The sequence below is a fragment of the Haliotis rubra genome, unplaced genomic scaffold, assembly GCF_003918875.1.
Source record: "Haliotis rubra isolate DU_JTF1 unplaced genomic scaffold, ASM391887v1 Scf33, whole genome shotgun sequence".
NCBI classification, from domain to species: Eukaryota; Metazoa; Mollusca; class Gastropoda; order Lepetellida; family Haliotidae; genus Haliotis; species Haliotis rubra.
The window spans coordinates 85,950-102,352 of NW_025767002.1; the positions used below are offsets into that span (position 1 = coordinate 85,950).

The following is a 16,403-nucleotide window of genomic DNA, read 5'->3' on the forward strand; positions in this document are numbered from 1 at the left end:
TTCTGGACAGTCCACATCGTCCTTGTATGAGCTGCCCTAATCATAGTCTTGAACTGGGCTCTCAGTAACTAAAAGTCAGGCAACAAGTTAATATATGCTTTGTATTTTGTATATTGAGGGTGGGGGGATGTTTGTTCAAGACAAATTATTTTTTAGTCAAACAAAAAATATTTTCTTTGGTAGGAACACTCAGACAATTTTATGCTTTTATGAGTGAGTGAGTTTGGTTTTATGCCGCTTTTAGCAATATCACAGCGGGGACACGAGAAATGGGCTTCACACATTGTACGCATGTGGGGATTCAAACCTAGGGGTTCGGCGTGACGAGCGAAAGCTTTAACAACTAGTCTATATATCCCACTCCCCCTCCGCCAGAGTATGTTATGGCGGGCCCCTGTATTATATCACTGATGTCTACTACATGAACATGTATAGTATTCCTAGTGTCCGTGGTCATTTACATGACACTGTGATGAAGAATTGAATTACGAAGAGAGTCGGCATCAGCTGGTGTTTTAATGAAGTGACTGCTTATAGTGAACACACTGTACTATATTACATGGTGTGAATGTAGATGGCAGCACCTGTTGTCTCACACCAAGTGGCGCCACCTGTCAGAGCTCATATTTCTGTATTCCACATACTTCTCCCAGATCTTATCATCCCTATAGTGCAGCCATGTTGTTTTCATCAATGTACTATATATGTCAAATATACTATGTCTTGTAAAATGAAAGGATTTTTAATTCAAATGAGTTTTTGACATAATTAATTTTTTACACATTTTTAATTATCATGTCTTATTTCCTCACTGAAACCAAAATGACATAGAACATTTTCTTATTGGATTATTCGGGCGGTGGGGTAGCCTAATGGTTAAATGGGTCGTCACGCCGAAGACAATGGGCAAAAGTGAAGCCCATTTCTGGTGTCCCCGCCTGCGTGATATTGCTGGAATATTGCTAAAAGCAGCGTAAAACCAAACTCAGTCAGTCAGTCAGTCAGTCAGTCATCAATATACTATATATGTCAAAGATACTAATTTTGACATAATTAATTTGAATAATCTTAATTTTTTACACATTTTTAATTATCAAGTCTTATTTCCTCACTGAAACCAAACTGTCATAGAACATTTTCTTATTGGATTAAGTATATGACATAACAGTATATAACTGTATAATTATCTTCATGCAGTTTCATTAGGTTTAGGACTAGGTTTAGCTAAGTAGGACAGTGTTAGTCAGTAGTAGTAGTTGGGTGGTCGTTAGTGCAAATGACGTCACATGTTGTGTAACGATGCCAATGCATTCCTGCGTGAGAGGTAAAAGCTCTTCGATATGTGATCAACAACATGTGCTACCAGTCTCCAGGGTTACTAACATTGTGTATGGGTTTTTCCCAGCATGTGGCAAAACCTATTAGATCCCAGGATTGCTACATATATCAGTGTGGATCAGGTAAACCTGTGGTCGACAGCATGAGCATCAGACCTTTGAACCATGATGACTCACTGTTATCCGGGTCAAAACATAAATTGAAACCACCTGTTCTATATTAGAAGGCTCTTACAAATATCAGAAGTTAGTGATGGAATGTGCAGCCTTTGCTCCCTGTCAAAACCCATATCCTGCTGAACTACATGTTATGCAAGTATGAACTAGGTTGGCCAGTCTTGTGATTACCTTGGGGGCACAGGTGCCCAAGTCTTGTGATTACCTTGGGGGGCACAGGTGCCCAAGTCTTGTGATTACCTTGGGGGAATAGATGGCTCATTGTTCTGATTACCTTGGGGACATTGGAGGCCCATTCTGATTACCTCAGGTTCACAGGGGCCCCATTCTTGTAAATACTGTGTCGGCACAGGTGTTTCATTCTTCTGATTTTCTCTTTGTGGCCCATTCTTCTGATTACCTTGGGGCACAGGTGAGCCTGAGTCTTGTGATTACCTCTGGGGCACAGGTGTATCCAGCTATATCATGGCCAACTGTAAACAATCAAGTCTTCACCAGACAATCCAGTGATTGACATAACGAGCATCCGCACAATGACATGCATAAACTATGTCAGTGAGCCTGACCATCCATTCCTGCTAGTCGCGCCCCTACGATAAGCAAGGGTTGTTGAAGACCAATTCTAACCCGGATCATCATGGATCTACCTTATGGGTTTCAGCACCATGGTAAATCCTTAAGATATGCTGAAACACTGACATATAACAGTGAGTGAGTTTAGTTTTACACCACACACAGCAATATTCCAGCTATATGGGCGGTCTGTAAATAATCAAGTCTGGACCAGACAATCCAGTGACCAACAGCAGGAGCATCGATGTACGCAATTGGGAACCGATGACATGTGTCAACCAAGTCAGTGAGCCTGACCACCCGATCCCGTTAGTCGCCTCTTACGACAAGCATAGGTTACTGAAGATCAATTCTAACCCAGATCTTCACAGGTCGTGACATATAGCACAAACAGTGTTCAGGCACTCTGCATGGCATGTCAATATACACCCAGAAGTTGTAATTACATAAAATGATATTGTTATATTTTTTGTTCATCTGTATTGGAGAATTCTCTTTGTACCCTTAGTCTGTTTACTGCCAGTGGCAAATGCAGGTTGTAATCAACTAATACTTTGACTTTCCAAGGTTAACGTAATATCATTTGTTGACAAAATGGCCACACGAATCATTAGTGTTGTCAATATCAATACTGTTATGGTAATTGCATGACCAATTGTGAATAGATTTTTGAGCATGTTACGTACATACTGAGCTCTGCTTTTATCTTCGTAAGCAGCCATGTGTATCTCACAATAAAAATGGCCCACATCCTTTTTTATAATGTCATCTGAGAATGACTGGTGTAATGCTACATGGTGTGCAGATTCAAGCTGGCTACCTGGTGATCGTTGGTTGTTGTTGGTTTGTTGTTTAACGCTGCACTCATCAATATTACAGCTATATGGCGGCTGTCTGACAGACAATCTAGTGATCAACATCATGAGCATCAACCTAAGACTATGCAGTTGGGATACGATGACATGTGTCAGTGGGCCTGACCACCCGATCCCATTTGTCACATCTTATGACTAGCATGGGTTGCTGAAGATCAATTCTAACCCAGATCTTCACGGGTGACCTAGGGAGGTAGTCTGAAGGTTTAAGTGTTCACTCATCATGCCAAAGGTACAGGTTTGATTCCTCATGAGCAGAGTGTGTGAGGCCAATTTCAAATCTCACCTGCTGTGATTTTTCTGGAGTTACGATTGCTGAAAGCATAATAGTTACTGTCTCTTACGGACTGACCATTGAATAAATTTGGGGAGTTGAGATTTTGGGATGGAATTTTGGTTTAAGATTTCAATCCCTGCTTCAAGACATTGAATTATTCTCTAAAAATAGGAGCAAAATGAAATAAAAAGCACTGACACGAATATTTACAGCTGACAGAGCATGTCTAGCAAGAATATTATCGTTTCATGGTTTACAGATGTTGTTATTGTGTAACTTGGGTCTATTGCAATTTTATATCTTTTAACCTTAAAGATAAATAATTCTGCATTTTTTCTACAACTGAAAAAGTACTAGCTACACAGATTTCTTTATATGTTTATTTTTCCATCAACCCATTCATTTTGGATGGCAAACGTCTGTAAACCATAACACAAATAACCTTAGGATGTCCAATGATTCAAAAGACAAGCCACTTTAGCTTGAGGAATGATGGAACTGATCTTTTATTCCAATGTATTCATATTTGATCTGGAGATTTATTCCTGTTTTGACTCAATTGCAATTGTGTTGGCATAATGTCGTTTCTATCATCTTTTCGATTCTAAATAGTCATGAGCATCATCTAGCATCAATACCTCAAATCTGAGGGCATGAAACACATGGAAGATGGTAAACATCACAACTGACAGTAATAAGGGTCATAGCCATTTATCATATTTATGTGTCTGATGTGGAACCACAGATTTGTTTTGGAGACCTGTATGTAATAATCATTGCAACATATTGCCGTTCCTGACGTTCAGCTGTTCGGTTGATGATGATATATTGGTTGTTTTTTAGATTGTTTGATCGTTAGAGGCAGGCAGAGAGAACCTATGATAATGTAGAAGATGAGCAATGTTGCATGCTTCATGCCATGAGCTTCTGTATGGTGGAAGTAGAGTGATGCACTGGTATCGACGATCACTTGAAGTCGTAGGCCGAGTACAAATGTGTGTTTTTTCCTGTGAATATCAGGGTTAGAATTGGTATCCTAACTGCGTAGATTGATGCTGCTGATCACTGGATTGTCTGGCCCAGATTTGATTATTTATAGACTGCTGCCATGTAGCTCGAATATTGCTGAGTGCGGCATTAAACAACCAACCAACCAATAGTAGATGCTACTTCTTGTTATCCTGTCTGGCATTCGGCATTAGGTCAAACAGGGACTTAAACATTAAAATATGTTACTTCTTGTTGCCCTGCCTGGATCTCAGTTTGGACAAACAAGCAATTATACATTAAAAAATGGTACTGTTTCTTACCCTGTGTTGATCTCATTTTGGACAAACAAGCATTTATACAGTAAAAGATGGTACTGATTGTTACCCTGTGTGGATCTCAGTTTGGACAAACAAGCATTTATACATTAAAAGATGGTACATTTCACTACCCTGTCTGGCTCTTGGCTTTGGAAGTCAAACAAGGAGTTACTCATTAAAAATGGAACTTTTTGTTACCCTGCCTGATTCTTAGCATTAAGGTGTTACACAAGGACTGGTCTGATCAGAATATGCTGCATCTGAGCAGGTATGCCTTGCATACTCTGTCATAGTATCTCAGTCAGCTCAGACAATAAAACAAGCATTACTTCAGGGTAGGACAAGCAAGCAGTCACCAGTCTCTATGTAAGTGCAGTAATCTTGAACGTGACGTTCAGTGCCATTTCGCCTCACCTCATTTCGGCGATGATGTTACCAGTTCCATGTGTCTTATCACTAAACATTGGGTAACAAGACAATCTGTCATTTTTTAAGAACTTTAGCACAGTGATGTTGAAATGAAGATGAGAATTTTTTCCAAATTTTTAAGTCTAGCAACCATATTGTAATGACTCAGTATATCATATGATCAGATAAAAAAGTAGAAAAACATCACTGGAATTGTTTAAAAATCCCAATCCAATTATATCAGTCTACATATTCTGTGCTGATTTTGTGTTTTGACGAGCATCAGCTGTTGGTTGCTCTTTTCAACATGTTACACGACTCACCTGATTCTCGTCTGTCTACCTGTCATGTTTGAAACACAAGCACCACAGCTTACACAAATTATGTCTAGAAGTACACAATCAGTGGTGTGATAAGTCCGAGCTTTCTACACTCTGCTGTGGTCACTAGTGTTGTTCCAATAAATTGAAATAATCGAAGATTGGTCACAATGACCAAACGACCAAGCAATCGATCACATTTCTCATTATCAAACACAAATGATTTTGGAACTACTGGTTTAGTCTTTGAAACACTTGACGATGGAACATATCTTCGAAGTTGTCAGGGCCTGAAAACGTGTTTAATTGTTAGAATACTCACTTCACTAAGTGAAAAGCCATGACTGAATATTTCTTGAAGACTCCAGGAAGTTTATGTTCATGATATATTAGTCATCACTTTAAAGTAGCAAGTTGCATCATGCTATAGTGTCTGCAATAACAACCTGGATAGGAAAATCTGAAAAATGACGCTAAACAATTTATTTCAATGATTGATCGGTTGTAATAAAGCAATCGTCAATTATGAGATTTTAACCAATTCCCAACACTAGTGTTTACTCATCATACCCAAGGTACAGGTTGCTTCCTCATGAGCAGTGTGTAAGGCCAATTTGTAATGTGTCCTGTGATTTTCCTGGACTGACTGACTGAGTTTGATTTTACGCCGCTTTTAGCAATATTCCAGCAATATCACGGCGGGGGACACCCCGAAATGGGCTTCACTCATTGTACCCATGTGGGGATTTGAACCCGGGTCTTTGGCATGACGAGCAAACGCTTTAACCACTAGACTACCCCACCAACCCGATTTTCCTGGAGTGTCGATAAAGGGGGCTCAGAAATGTAAAACCTACTCTGTCTTATGGACTGACCATTTAATATATTTGGGGAGTTAGAATTTGTGGAATTTGGTAATGGAATTTGAGATTTCAGTCACTGCTTCAAGACATCAAATTATTCTTTATGAAATGTAAAGAATAATGACACAATTTTTTTTTTACTGATGATAAACCATGTCCAGCAAACAAATTAACTAAAATTGCTTTATTTATTTCATGGTGTACAGATGTTGTTAGTGATTTTCTTCTGTCCAAGACACAAGCACCATAGCTTACTCAAATGATGTTTGAAATGTAATGTGGTAAGTCAAAGCTTACTACACTCTGCTGTTACTGATGAAGTGTGCATCTTGACACGGTTCCTGTGTTATGGGTATGGTGAAGGATCATCTGTTACATGTTTTCGCTAGTTACAGCCTCGTTTGGACATGGTATATGGTTTTACAGGAATTTTAACTGGAGTTTTAGTATTACTAGACATGCGTCATTTGTGGGATGGGGAATGTGTTCTATTTCAGTTCTCTTTAGAATGAACATATCTTAGGTATGCAATCTGTCATGTTTCTTAAATGCCTTTTAGTTCTCATCATATCCCAATTATAGTCTGTTTGCAGAGAAACGTACCGATGAATTTGACCTTAAACAAAAAAGTAAATCGAATAAAGTGAAATTAAGAATGCAAATCTTCATAATTTTACCTTGCCAATTGAACATTTAAATCTCAGAATTTAATTAAACTTATGGTAAAAGTTGTTTAACAAACGATCATAGTTTTACATCGCTATCATTAGTTTTTATGTCACTGCCTCCGTGGTATAGTGGTTAGAGCATCCGCCCAGAGAACGGAAGGTCGCGGGTTCGATCCCCGACGCATAATACCAAAAGACGTTAAAATATGGTACTTGTTGGTTCCTGCCTGGCGCTCAGCATTAATGGGTACAACAGGACTGGTCGGCTCGGAGTCAGTATAATGTGTCTGAGTTGGGTATTCATGCTTCACTGCGGCATGGTATCTCAGTGAGCTAGCACTATAAAACCAGCTTAAGTCTGTGCTAGTACAAGCAGCCACACATACACATACACATGCATGCATGTCGTCATATGAGCGAAATATTCTCAAGCATGATGTAAAACCCAATTTCACCTCACCTCACCTCCTACTCATGTTGAGCTGAGTTAAGTCAGGTAACAGCCTGTTGGTTAAAGTTTTCACTCATGCTGAAGACATGGGTTCGATTCCCCACATGGGTACAATGTGTGAAGCCCATTTCTGGTGTCCTCTGCTGTGATATAGCTAGAATGTTGCTAAAATCACTTTAAAACATACTCACTTTAAGTTAATATGTTATGATATGATGCAGTGCATTACCGTTATTATTGCTAAAATACATGGAATTTGTGTTGAAAAGAAAAAGGAAACAATGAAGGAATTTGACTGTAAGTTTACTCAAAACCAACTGCTGATGGGGTTGACTGACCGAATGCAATTACATCGTCGAACAATTCAAGTGACGTCACAAGGAACTTGATGATATTCGACCTTGGCCATACCTAAGCCTACACTATGTCAAACTATGTCAGACACAAGATCAGTTTTCAGAGTTCGGTTATGGTCCAACAACAACGTTAATAGTGCAATTGTTAAGGTTAGCACCAGCAGGAAAGCCAATATTAGCGATATTTAAAGCGGGAATTCGGGTTGCTTTGACTTGTTTGCCCCAGAATATCTGCCAGTCTAAAGCCAAAGTCGAATGAACCGACACACGTCACTTGACAACAGAACTGATAGTGGCCCGTCGTTAAGGTTGAGCGGTCCAATATCATTTGCAGCAGCCAGCATATTTCTGATAATAGTAGGGCCGTTTCATGATAATTCCATGTATTTTAGCTATAAAATGATGTAATACTGACGATGTGTCATGACGTTACCAATCTACAACCTTGCCACAATGTTGCGAAAACATTGTGTGTTAGCTGGGATGATGGAGATGGGGTATAGTTGTAATCTTCCAACCACCTGTTTTGATATATATAGGCAATAAAATATATTTACATAATCACAACAAATCTAAAAGCAGAGTCCGTTGTCCGACATATCAAGAGCGTGTGTTTATGAATTACTATCAAATAGTGATGATACCACGCCACCATACTTCCACCCCTGTAACCTGGTATAACACCCCAGGGAACACCTGATCTCCCCACGGCCTGGTTTATTTATGTCTGTCGGGAAGGTTCAGTGTATTCTCCAGGAGTTGATGATTGGAAGCAGCTGTTGTAGTACCTAGTAATGTCATGAAATCATGATTCCCGGAGTACACTCAGTTATTACCCAGGGGATGAGTAACCCAATAGCCGGGAGCACCCACAGTAGCCTGGGGCACTCCGATAGTCTGGGGCACCCAATAGTCAAGGGCACTGGAATAGTCTGGGGCACCCAATAGTCTAAGGCACTGGGATAGTCTAGTGCTCCCCAAAAGTCTAGGGCACTGGAATAGTCCAGGGAACCCCCAAAATTCTAAGGCACTGGGATAGTCTAGGGCACCCCAAAAGTCTAGGGCACTGGAATAGTCCAGGGAACCCCAATAGTCTAAGGCACTGGGATAGTCTAGGGCACCCCAAAAGTCTAGGGCACTGGAATAGTCCAGGGAACCCCAATAGTCTAAGGCACTGGGATAGTCTAGTGCACCCCAAAAGTCTAGGGAACCGGAATAGTCCAGGGAACCCCAATAGTCTAAGGCACTGGGATAGTCTAGTGCACCCCAAAAAGGGCACTGGAATAGTCCAGGGAACCCCAATAGTCTAAGGCACTGGGATAGTCTAGGGCACCCCAAAAAGGAACCCCAATAGTCTAAGGCACTGGGATAGTCTAGGGCACCCCAAAAGTCTAGGGCACTGGAATAGTCCAGGGAACCCCAATAGTCTAAAGCACTGGGATAGTCTAAGGCACCCCAAAAGTCTAGGGCACTGAAATAGTCCAGGGAACCCCAATAGTCTAGGGAACCACAATTCACATATACAACCTACCGGTGCACTATCATTATGGGTATGAAACCCAGACTGTCTTGATTGTTTCTGGCTTTACAGCAGAATCCCCAAGATGTCCAAGACCTGCATCGTTTCTGAATTTCCTTAATCAACACACTGATACATTTATATAACTGAAATAACTATAATAGTCTACTAAAACCATCATTTTATGCTTTAAGTATGTATAGTTCTCACTTGATGGTAATTATTGACCCAAAAAATGTAGCAGCTGGAAACCAAAGATGGCTGCCAAGGATTCCTTCTAGTTGCCATATTCTGCCCTTAGTTCAATATACTGAACAAAAAGGTTGTGGAACATGAAGATGTTTGGGTAAATTTTGTTGTAGAAAAGACAAATGTTTATGTATTTGTGTGCAGGATATGCATATATTTATGATCCCTTAATTCTTTTGTTCAGTATACTGAAACTGATATTGACTGATTCAAGCATGTCCGACTTTACAATTTCAGAGGTAACGAGAACGTGGAAACATGTCACCCGTGGGCCTCCAGTACAACCCAGCAGGTCGACCTGGCCTTCAACGTGTTCTTCATGATCTATTTCTTCATCAGGGTAAGTGGACGTCATTAACACGGACACACAATTCTGCTCTGATGCAGTGATCATGATTCTGTCTGTCAAGTAAGTCACTATGGGACAACTAACGGGATCGGGTGGTCAGGCTCGCTGACTGGTCAACAAATGTCATTGTATCCCAATTGTGTAGATCGATGCTCATGCTGTTGATCACTGGATTGTCTGGTCCAGATTCGATTATTTACAGACCGCCACCATATAGCTGGAATGTTGCTGTGTGCTGTGTTAAACAACAAACAAACAACAACCAACTATGGGGCACCACACGCGATCATGGATTTCACAAAAGAATTATATGTCCACAACCTGTATCAGTTCAGGCTTTTGTTACATTAAGCTGACAAGCCTTCATATACTTGAAATTCTATCCATTCACACTCTATGGCATCAGCTGCATCTGTTACACAACATGTAAACCAAGTCCACTGAAGAACCTGAATCCACTGCACTTCAAATCATTATTCAGATTCATTCGTGATGTGCAGAAAGTGAAGAGCTTGTGGGTGGAATCTGACAATTTCTTAACTTGCATCATGAATAAGATTCACTTAACTGCCACTTACAGAATGGTCCCTTGTGTTTTTATATCATTGGGTTGTGCATCAGTCAATGTCTTCAGCTTGTGATCTTTCTGGAGAAGATCGTAAACATCATGCTCTCCTCCCTTGTGAAATCTTGTTTCATTCACTCTCCCGCAACAACCTAAGTGTCATTTTAGCATTAGCTGTGTTTCATTACCCATAGGATTAGAATATCGTAGTTCATAAAAATGATATGTGCACTGTTGCAAATATCACTTCATAAAAGCCATTGTATTGGTTAATGCTCCTTGGAGCATTGTTGTTGCCTTTTTTGTTGATGATGATGATGATGATGATCGAATATGAAGTATTTTTACTGTTCTATCCCCAGAACCCTCGTGAAGATCTGGGTCTTCAGCAACCCATGCTTGTCGTAAGACTTACTAACAGGATAGGATGGTCAGGCTTGCTGACTTGGTTGACACATGTCAACGTATCCCAATAGTGTTATTCGATGCTTATGCTGTTGATCACAAAATTGTCTGGTCCAGACTCGATTATTTACAGACTGCTGCCATAGCTGGAATATTGTTGAGTGCGGCGATAAAACAAAAATACAATCAATCAATCAAAGCTTTATTGATGCCATTAGAATCTTTTTGTGCTGTACGGTCAGAATGACATCATCCAACAAAAGACGTCATAACTGAATGTTGCTGACATCATTTGACAATTGTAGTTTTCTAAGGTGAAGGTCAGTGCCTAAGAGGATAAGGTATAATGGGTAATAAAGACAGTATTACCCTCCCATGTGTCGTAATCTTTCCATGAATTACCTTGACATTTGCTAGGGAAATACAAGAATTCTAAGACTTGGTTTGTAAAACAGTATAACACACTGAAGCTTGCTCATATGGCAATTTCCTTTTTTTTAGATAAAATGCAAAAAACTACCTGTGGAGGTCTTAAATCTTAAATGTCAAATGACTCATGGAAGAGAAGATATGGTGGGTGGAATCAGTCTGACAATTTCTCAACTCATATCTCTGAACAAGCTTCCCATTGCCGCCAAAGGCAATTGGTCTCTTGTGTTCTTCATACCGTGCCTCTGTGCAATGTCTTGTCATCTTTCTGGAGATGAACGTTCTATTGAATTAAGGATTTAGCTAGAAGGAATTGGGACTGGATGTAGCCATAGGAATGAACAGGATGTCTAGAGATTAGTTGAATATTGTCGTAAATCTTCCAAACATGTGGAAAGGCAAGATATTGTTCTGTCATGGTTATACATGCTTTGATCATTGTTTATGTTTCATTTAATGCCACATGGTATATAGAACACTGTGAGTGCCAAATTCCTGCAAGTCAAACGATCTGAGGTACCGGTACCCTGTATAATCCTGGAATCTCATCAGACACCCGTTCTAGCTGAGTGATATTCTTTGTTTGCCTGTTATTCTGTCGATGGATGCACGGGATATTCCGTCTGTCGACGTCAGAGAGACATAGTCTTGCGTAAACCAGAGCCAGCATATCTTCCCACCATCTTTTTTTCTGTGTTTTTTCCTCATGTCGGTTATTCCTTCCAGCTGGCCTCTGTGCTTCGGTATGTTTTCCTAGCGATATCTTCTCGCTTCATAACATGTATGATTATGTATTGTGGTTTCAGGAGAACAGCAGGATCCATTAAATGACTCACGTTCCAATTCTTCCAGTGGTTTCATTTCTGTTGGAATCAAAACAACCAAAACACTGCACATTTAGCTCAGCGAGAAGCACATTTAGCTCAGAGATAAGCACGTTGTCCTCCGTACAGCTGGTGATTGTAGAACTGGCTGTTTAGAGAGAAAGGAGTGTGCATGGCTCCCTGGGGTTGAATTCAGTTCAACCTTTCTCGGAGGAAGGAGTATTTCAGTAATATCAATTTTCTGTAGAAATTTATTGTTTGGAATCAGGCGAATGTTTTCAACCATTTTAAAGAAGGTGGGACAATTTTTACATCCTGTATTATAGTTTAACTGTTTGGGTCAAGATGTTATGGGGAAAATATGTATTGATGGAAAAGTGGATTGAAAGTGTTCATCTGTTCCCGAAAAACGAAAAGGAAAAAATCTGTTAAGTTTAATGAGGCCAAGAGTTTCGTTGAGTGTTCTTCTTTGGATGAAATCAGAAGTATTTGCCACATTGCCTCAGTGGCCTAGTGGATAAAGCGTCTGCCTCGAGAGCAAAAAGGTCCTTAGTTCAAACCTTGCTGCATCGGGGCAGTGGGATAGCCTAGCAGTTAAAGCATTCGCCCCTCACGCCAAACACCCAGGTTCGATTCCCCACATGGGTACAATATGTGAAGCCCATTTCTGGTGTCCCCTGCAGGGATGTTGCTGTAATATTGCTAAAGGCGGCGTAAAACCCAACTCACTCATTCCTTGCTGCATCATAACGACACATTGTTAGATTGTTGTTTCCCAGACTGGTGCTCAGCATTAAGCAGTTAGCACAAGGAATGGTCGCCTCAGAGTCAGCTTACATAGTTTGCAATGTTAAACTCCTTTTGACCTCACTTTCTTATTATTGTCTTAAACAGACCATATTGGTAAAGGGTAGTGTGGTAGCCTAGTGGTTAAACCGTTAGCTCATCATGTTGAAGCCCTGGTTCGATACCCACTTGGGTGCAATGTGTGAAGCCAATTTCAGGTGTCCACCATGGTGATATTGCTGGAATATTGCTTAAAGTGGCTTAAAACCCAAATCACTCATATTGACAAGGAACAGAGGTGTAGCCTTGTGGTGAAGGTGTTTGCCACTTAGTTTCATTTCCTTGTTCTCTTCCCCAATTCAGATTGACAGCGATACTGTTAAGAAAATTGACCCCTTAGAAATTCTGGATTAATAAAGGTCATCCATGCAGTTATATAAAGTGACTATATAGATTAAGTGGTCAGACTTAGTGACTTGGTTGATTGTGTGTCATTGTGTTCTTAAAGATTATGTTGTTCATGATATCACTCACTGGTTTGTCTGGTCCAGACTTGGGTATTTACTGTCCACTGCCATATTCTGACTGAGATTCAAGACCCTACTCAGTCTCTCAGGTACTGCTTAGCGACCTTGGTTTCAGAGATTTATTAGTTGGTAGATCATCCATTAAGTCATTGCCTACTCAATGCTAATGACTGTGCAATACTTATGTAAGAAGAATATTGTCCTTTTAGGCTGAATAGGTGATGATTTTCTAGTTCACCTAAAGTATAACAGGTTGGCATAAAAGACTGGCAGCTATTGGAACAGTGGTGCTTGTTCTGCTGCCAGAATGTTGACTGATCTCTGGCACCATTATGTACACCTAGTCACACCTCGTACACATTGTTGTGTTTGCAGTGCCAGCAGTGGAACTCAGTATTTTGGCATGGAGAGTACCTATCTATTCCACAGCTTCTGGTATAAAGTCTGACAGGAACAGGACTGACAGGACTAGCTTGGACAGGTCAAGCTTCTACAGCATCCAGGTCTGGAATGTATAGGCCAAACCTGAGGTCATTGTCCTGTCAGGCAGTGTATCTGGAGAATTTTGTGGGTCAGGGTATTTGGTCATTGTTCCGTGGATCAGGGTATTTGGTCATTGTTCCGTGGGTCAGGGTATTTGGTCATTGTTCTGTGGGTCAGGGTATTTGGTCATTGTTCTGTGGATCAGGATATTTGGTCATTGTTCCGTGGGTCAGGGTATTTGGTCATTGTTCTTTGGGTCAGGGTATTTGGTCATTGTTCTGTGGGTCAGGGTATTTGGTCATTGTTCTGTGGGTCAGCGTATTTGGTCATTGTTCTGGGGATGAGGGATTTGGTCATTGTTCTGTGGGTCAGAGCTTTCCAGCATGCAAACCTGTGGTTTGTCATTGTTTTCACAGGCAGGGTATTTGGTCATTGTTCTGTGGGTCAGGGCATTTAGTCATTGCTCTATGGGTCAGAGCTTTCCAGCATCTAGGTTTAGAATGTACAACCAAAACCTGGGGTCTGTCATTGTCTTCTGAGGCAGGTTATATGATCATCAGGACACCTGTAGGTCAGGCATTTGGGTCATCATTATGTGGTTTTCAGCTGTTTGTCATTGTCCTCTCAGACAAGGAATGTGATCATGGGTCCAGGGCTTTTAGTCCTTGTCTTCTCAGCCAGGGTATTTGGTCATCGGTCAAGTGTTTGGGGGCTGTTTGTCATGGTCCTCTGAAGCAAGGAATGTAGTCATGGTGGGTCAGGGTATTTGGTCATCGGTCTGTAGGTCAGGTAATTGGGTATTATCAAGTGTTTTGGGGGCTGTTTGTCATTGTCCTCTGAAGCAAGGAATGTAGCCATGGTGGGTCAGGGTATTTGGTCATTGTTCTGTGGATCAGGATATTTGGTCATTGTTCCGTGGGTCAGGGTATTTGGTCATTGTTCTTTGGGTCAGGGTATTTGGTCATTGTTCTGTGGGTCAGGGTATTTGGTCATTGTTCTGGGGATGAGGGATTTGGTCATTGTTCTGTGGGTCAGAGCTTTCCAGCATGCAAACCTGTGGTTTGTCATTGTTTTCACAGGCAGGGTATTTGGTCATTGTTCTGTGGGTCAGGGCATTTAGTCATTGCTCTATGGGTCAGAGCTTTCCAGCATCTAGGTTTAGAATGTACAACCAAAACCTGGGGTCTGTCATTGTCTTCTGAGGCAGGTTATATGATCATCAGGACACCTGTAGGTCAGGCATTTGGGTCATCATTATGTGGTTTTCAGCTGTTTGTCATTGTCCTCTCAGACAAGGAATGTGATCATGGGTCCAGGGCTTTTAGTCCTTGTCTTCTCAGCCAGGGTATTTGGTCATCGGTCAAGTGTTTGGGGGCTGTTTGTCATGGTCCTCTGAAGCAAGGAATGTAGTCATGGTGGGTCAGGGTATTTGGTCATCGGTCTGTAGGTCAGGTAATTGGGTATTATCAAGTGTTTTGGGGGCTGTTTGTCATTGTCCTCTGAAGCAAGGAATGTAGCCATGGTGGGTCAGGGTATTTGGTCATCGGTCTGTGAGATGGGGACTTTGGTCATCACAATGTGGGCCATGGATTTTAGTCATTGTCCTCTCTGGCAAAGTAGTTGGCCATCCTTCTGTAGGTCAGGATATTTCTTCATTGTTTTGTGGGTGAGGGTATTTGGTCAAGGTGCTATGGGCCATTAATTTTGGTCATGACTTTTAGTACATAGTCAAGCTTGATTAGATTAATACCTCAATACTAAATCAGAAAAAGAGAAAGAAAACATAACATCTGAAAAAAACATGTCGTATCTTGCCAGCAGGATGACGAATTAAGAATGACAGCATGTGGGTTGTGACGTCATGTGACAGAGAAATTGCACATTACTGCTGATCACAGACTGCCTGAGTCTTACATATTGGTTACTCACAGGATAGCATCATTGCATGCAGCAGCTGCTGCTGCCTTCCTTAGCATCATCTACATTTCCTGACTCACCTGCCTCATATCGGGGAGGAAGTTCTTCTCCGCCTCCTCACAACACACCTGTCCCTTTTCGTCAACTGATTCCTGCTGTGCAGAGGACGTGTAGGGCTTAATGCATTAGAATCCAGAGCTACAAAAAGGCAAAAACAGAAACCGACAACTATGTCAAGTTACATGTAACTGAACTGGTATGCGCACAGCTGATCCTGTCATTGTTGAAATCCAGGAGAAGCTATAGTTTGTACCTAGGTAGAAAAGAATATGACATGTTTTGTACTACAGGTATATGCAGTGACTTGTGCACTCCTGAAGGAGGCTTGTTGTATCCCAAAGCTGCAACACCTCTTCAGCTTATTACCAAATCCAAATATTGATGTTATTTACGATTTTCAACAAAATGTTTTAAATTCATCTGGAAGAACAAACCTGATAAATTAAGAGAAGTCAAATCATTTGTGACAAAAAGGATGGGGGATTTAACGTCCCAAATATTAAAGCGATAATTCAGGCTCAGAAACTATCAATGTTAAGATGTTTTCTCACCTCGGAATTAAAGTGGTGTTATCTATTTAACCTTAACCTTCCTAAGTTAGGTGCAGGTGGTATATTACAGTATAACTTTGACGGATGCTTGTTGTTAGCTGCTAAATGAGTAAGGCACAGCATGGAA

General features: G+C 40.9%; 1 protein-coding gene across 4 annotated transcripts in view; it reads left to right on the forward strand.

Annotated features, from left to right (window-relative positions):
* LOC124284126 (calcium-activated potassium channel slowpoke-like) overlaps positions 1-16,403 on the forward strand; it is a 136,378-nt gene that overhangs the window by 45,302 nt on the left and 74,673 nt on the right. For all 4 annotated transcript variants that reach the window (XM_046720183.1, XM_046720184.1, XM_046720182.1 and 1 more), the window contains exon 4: positions 9,618-9,720. In XM_046720183.1, the coding sequence (XP_046576139.1) occupies positions 9,618-9,720 (103 nt within the window). The remainder of the gene's footprint in view (positions 1-9,617; positions 9,721-16,403) is intronic.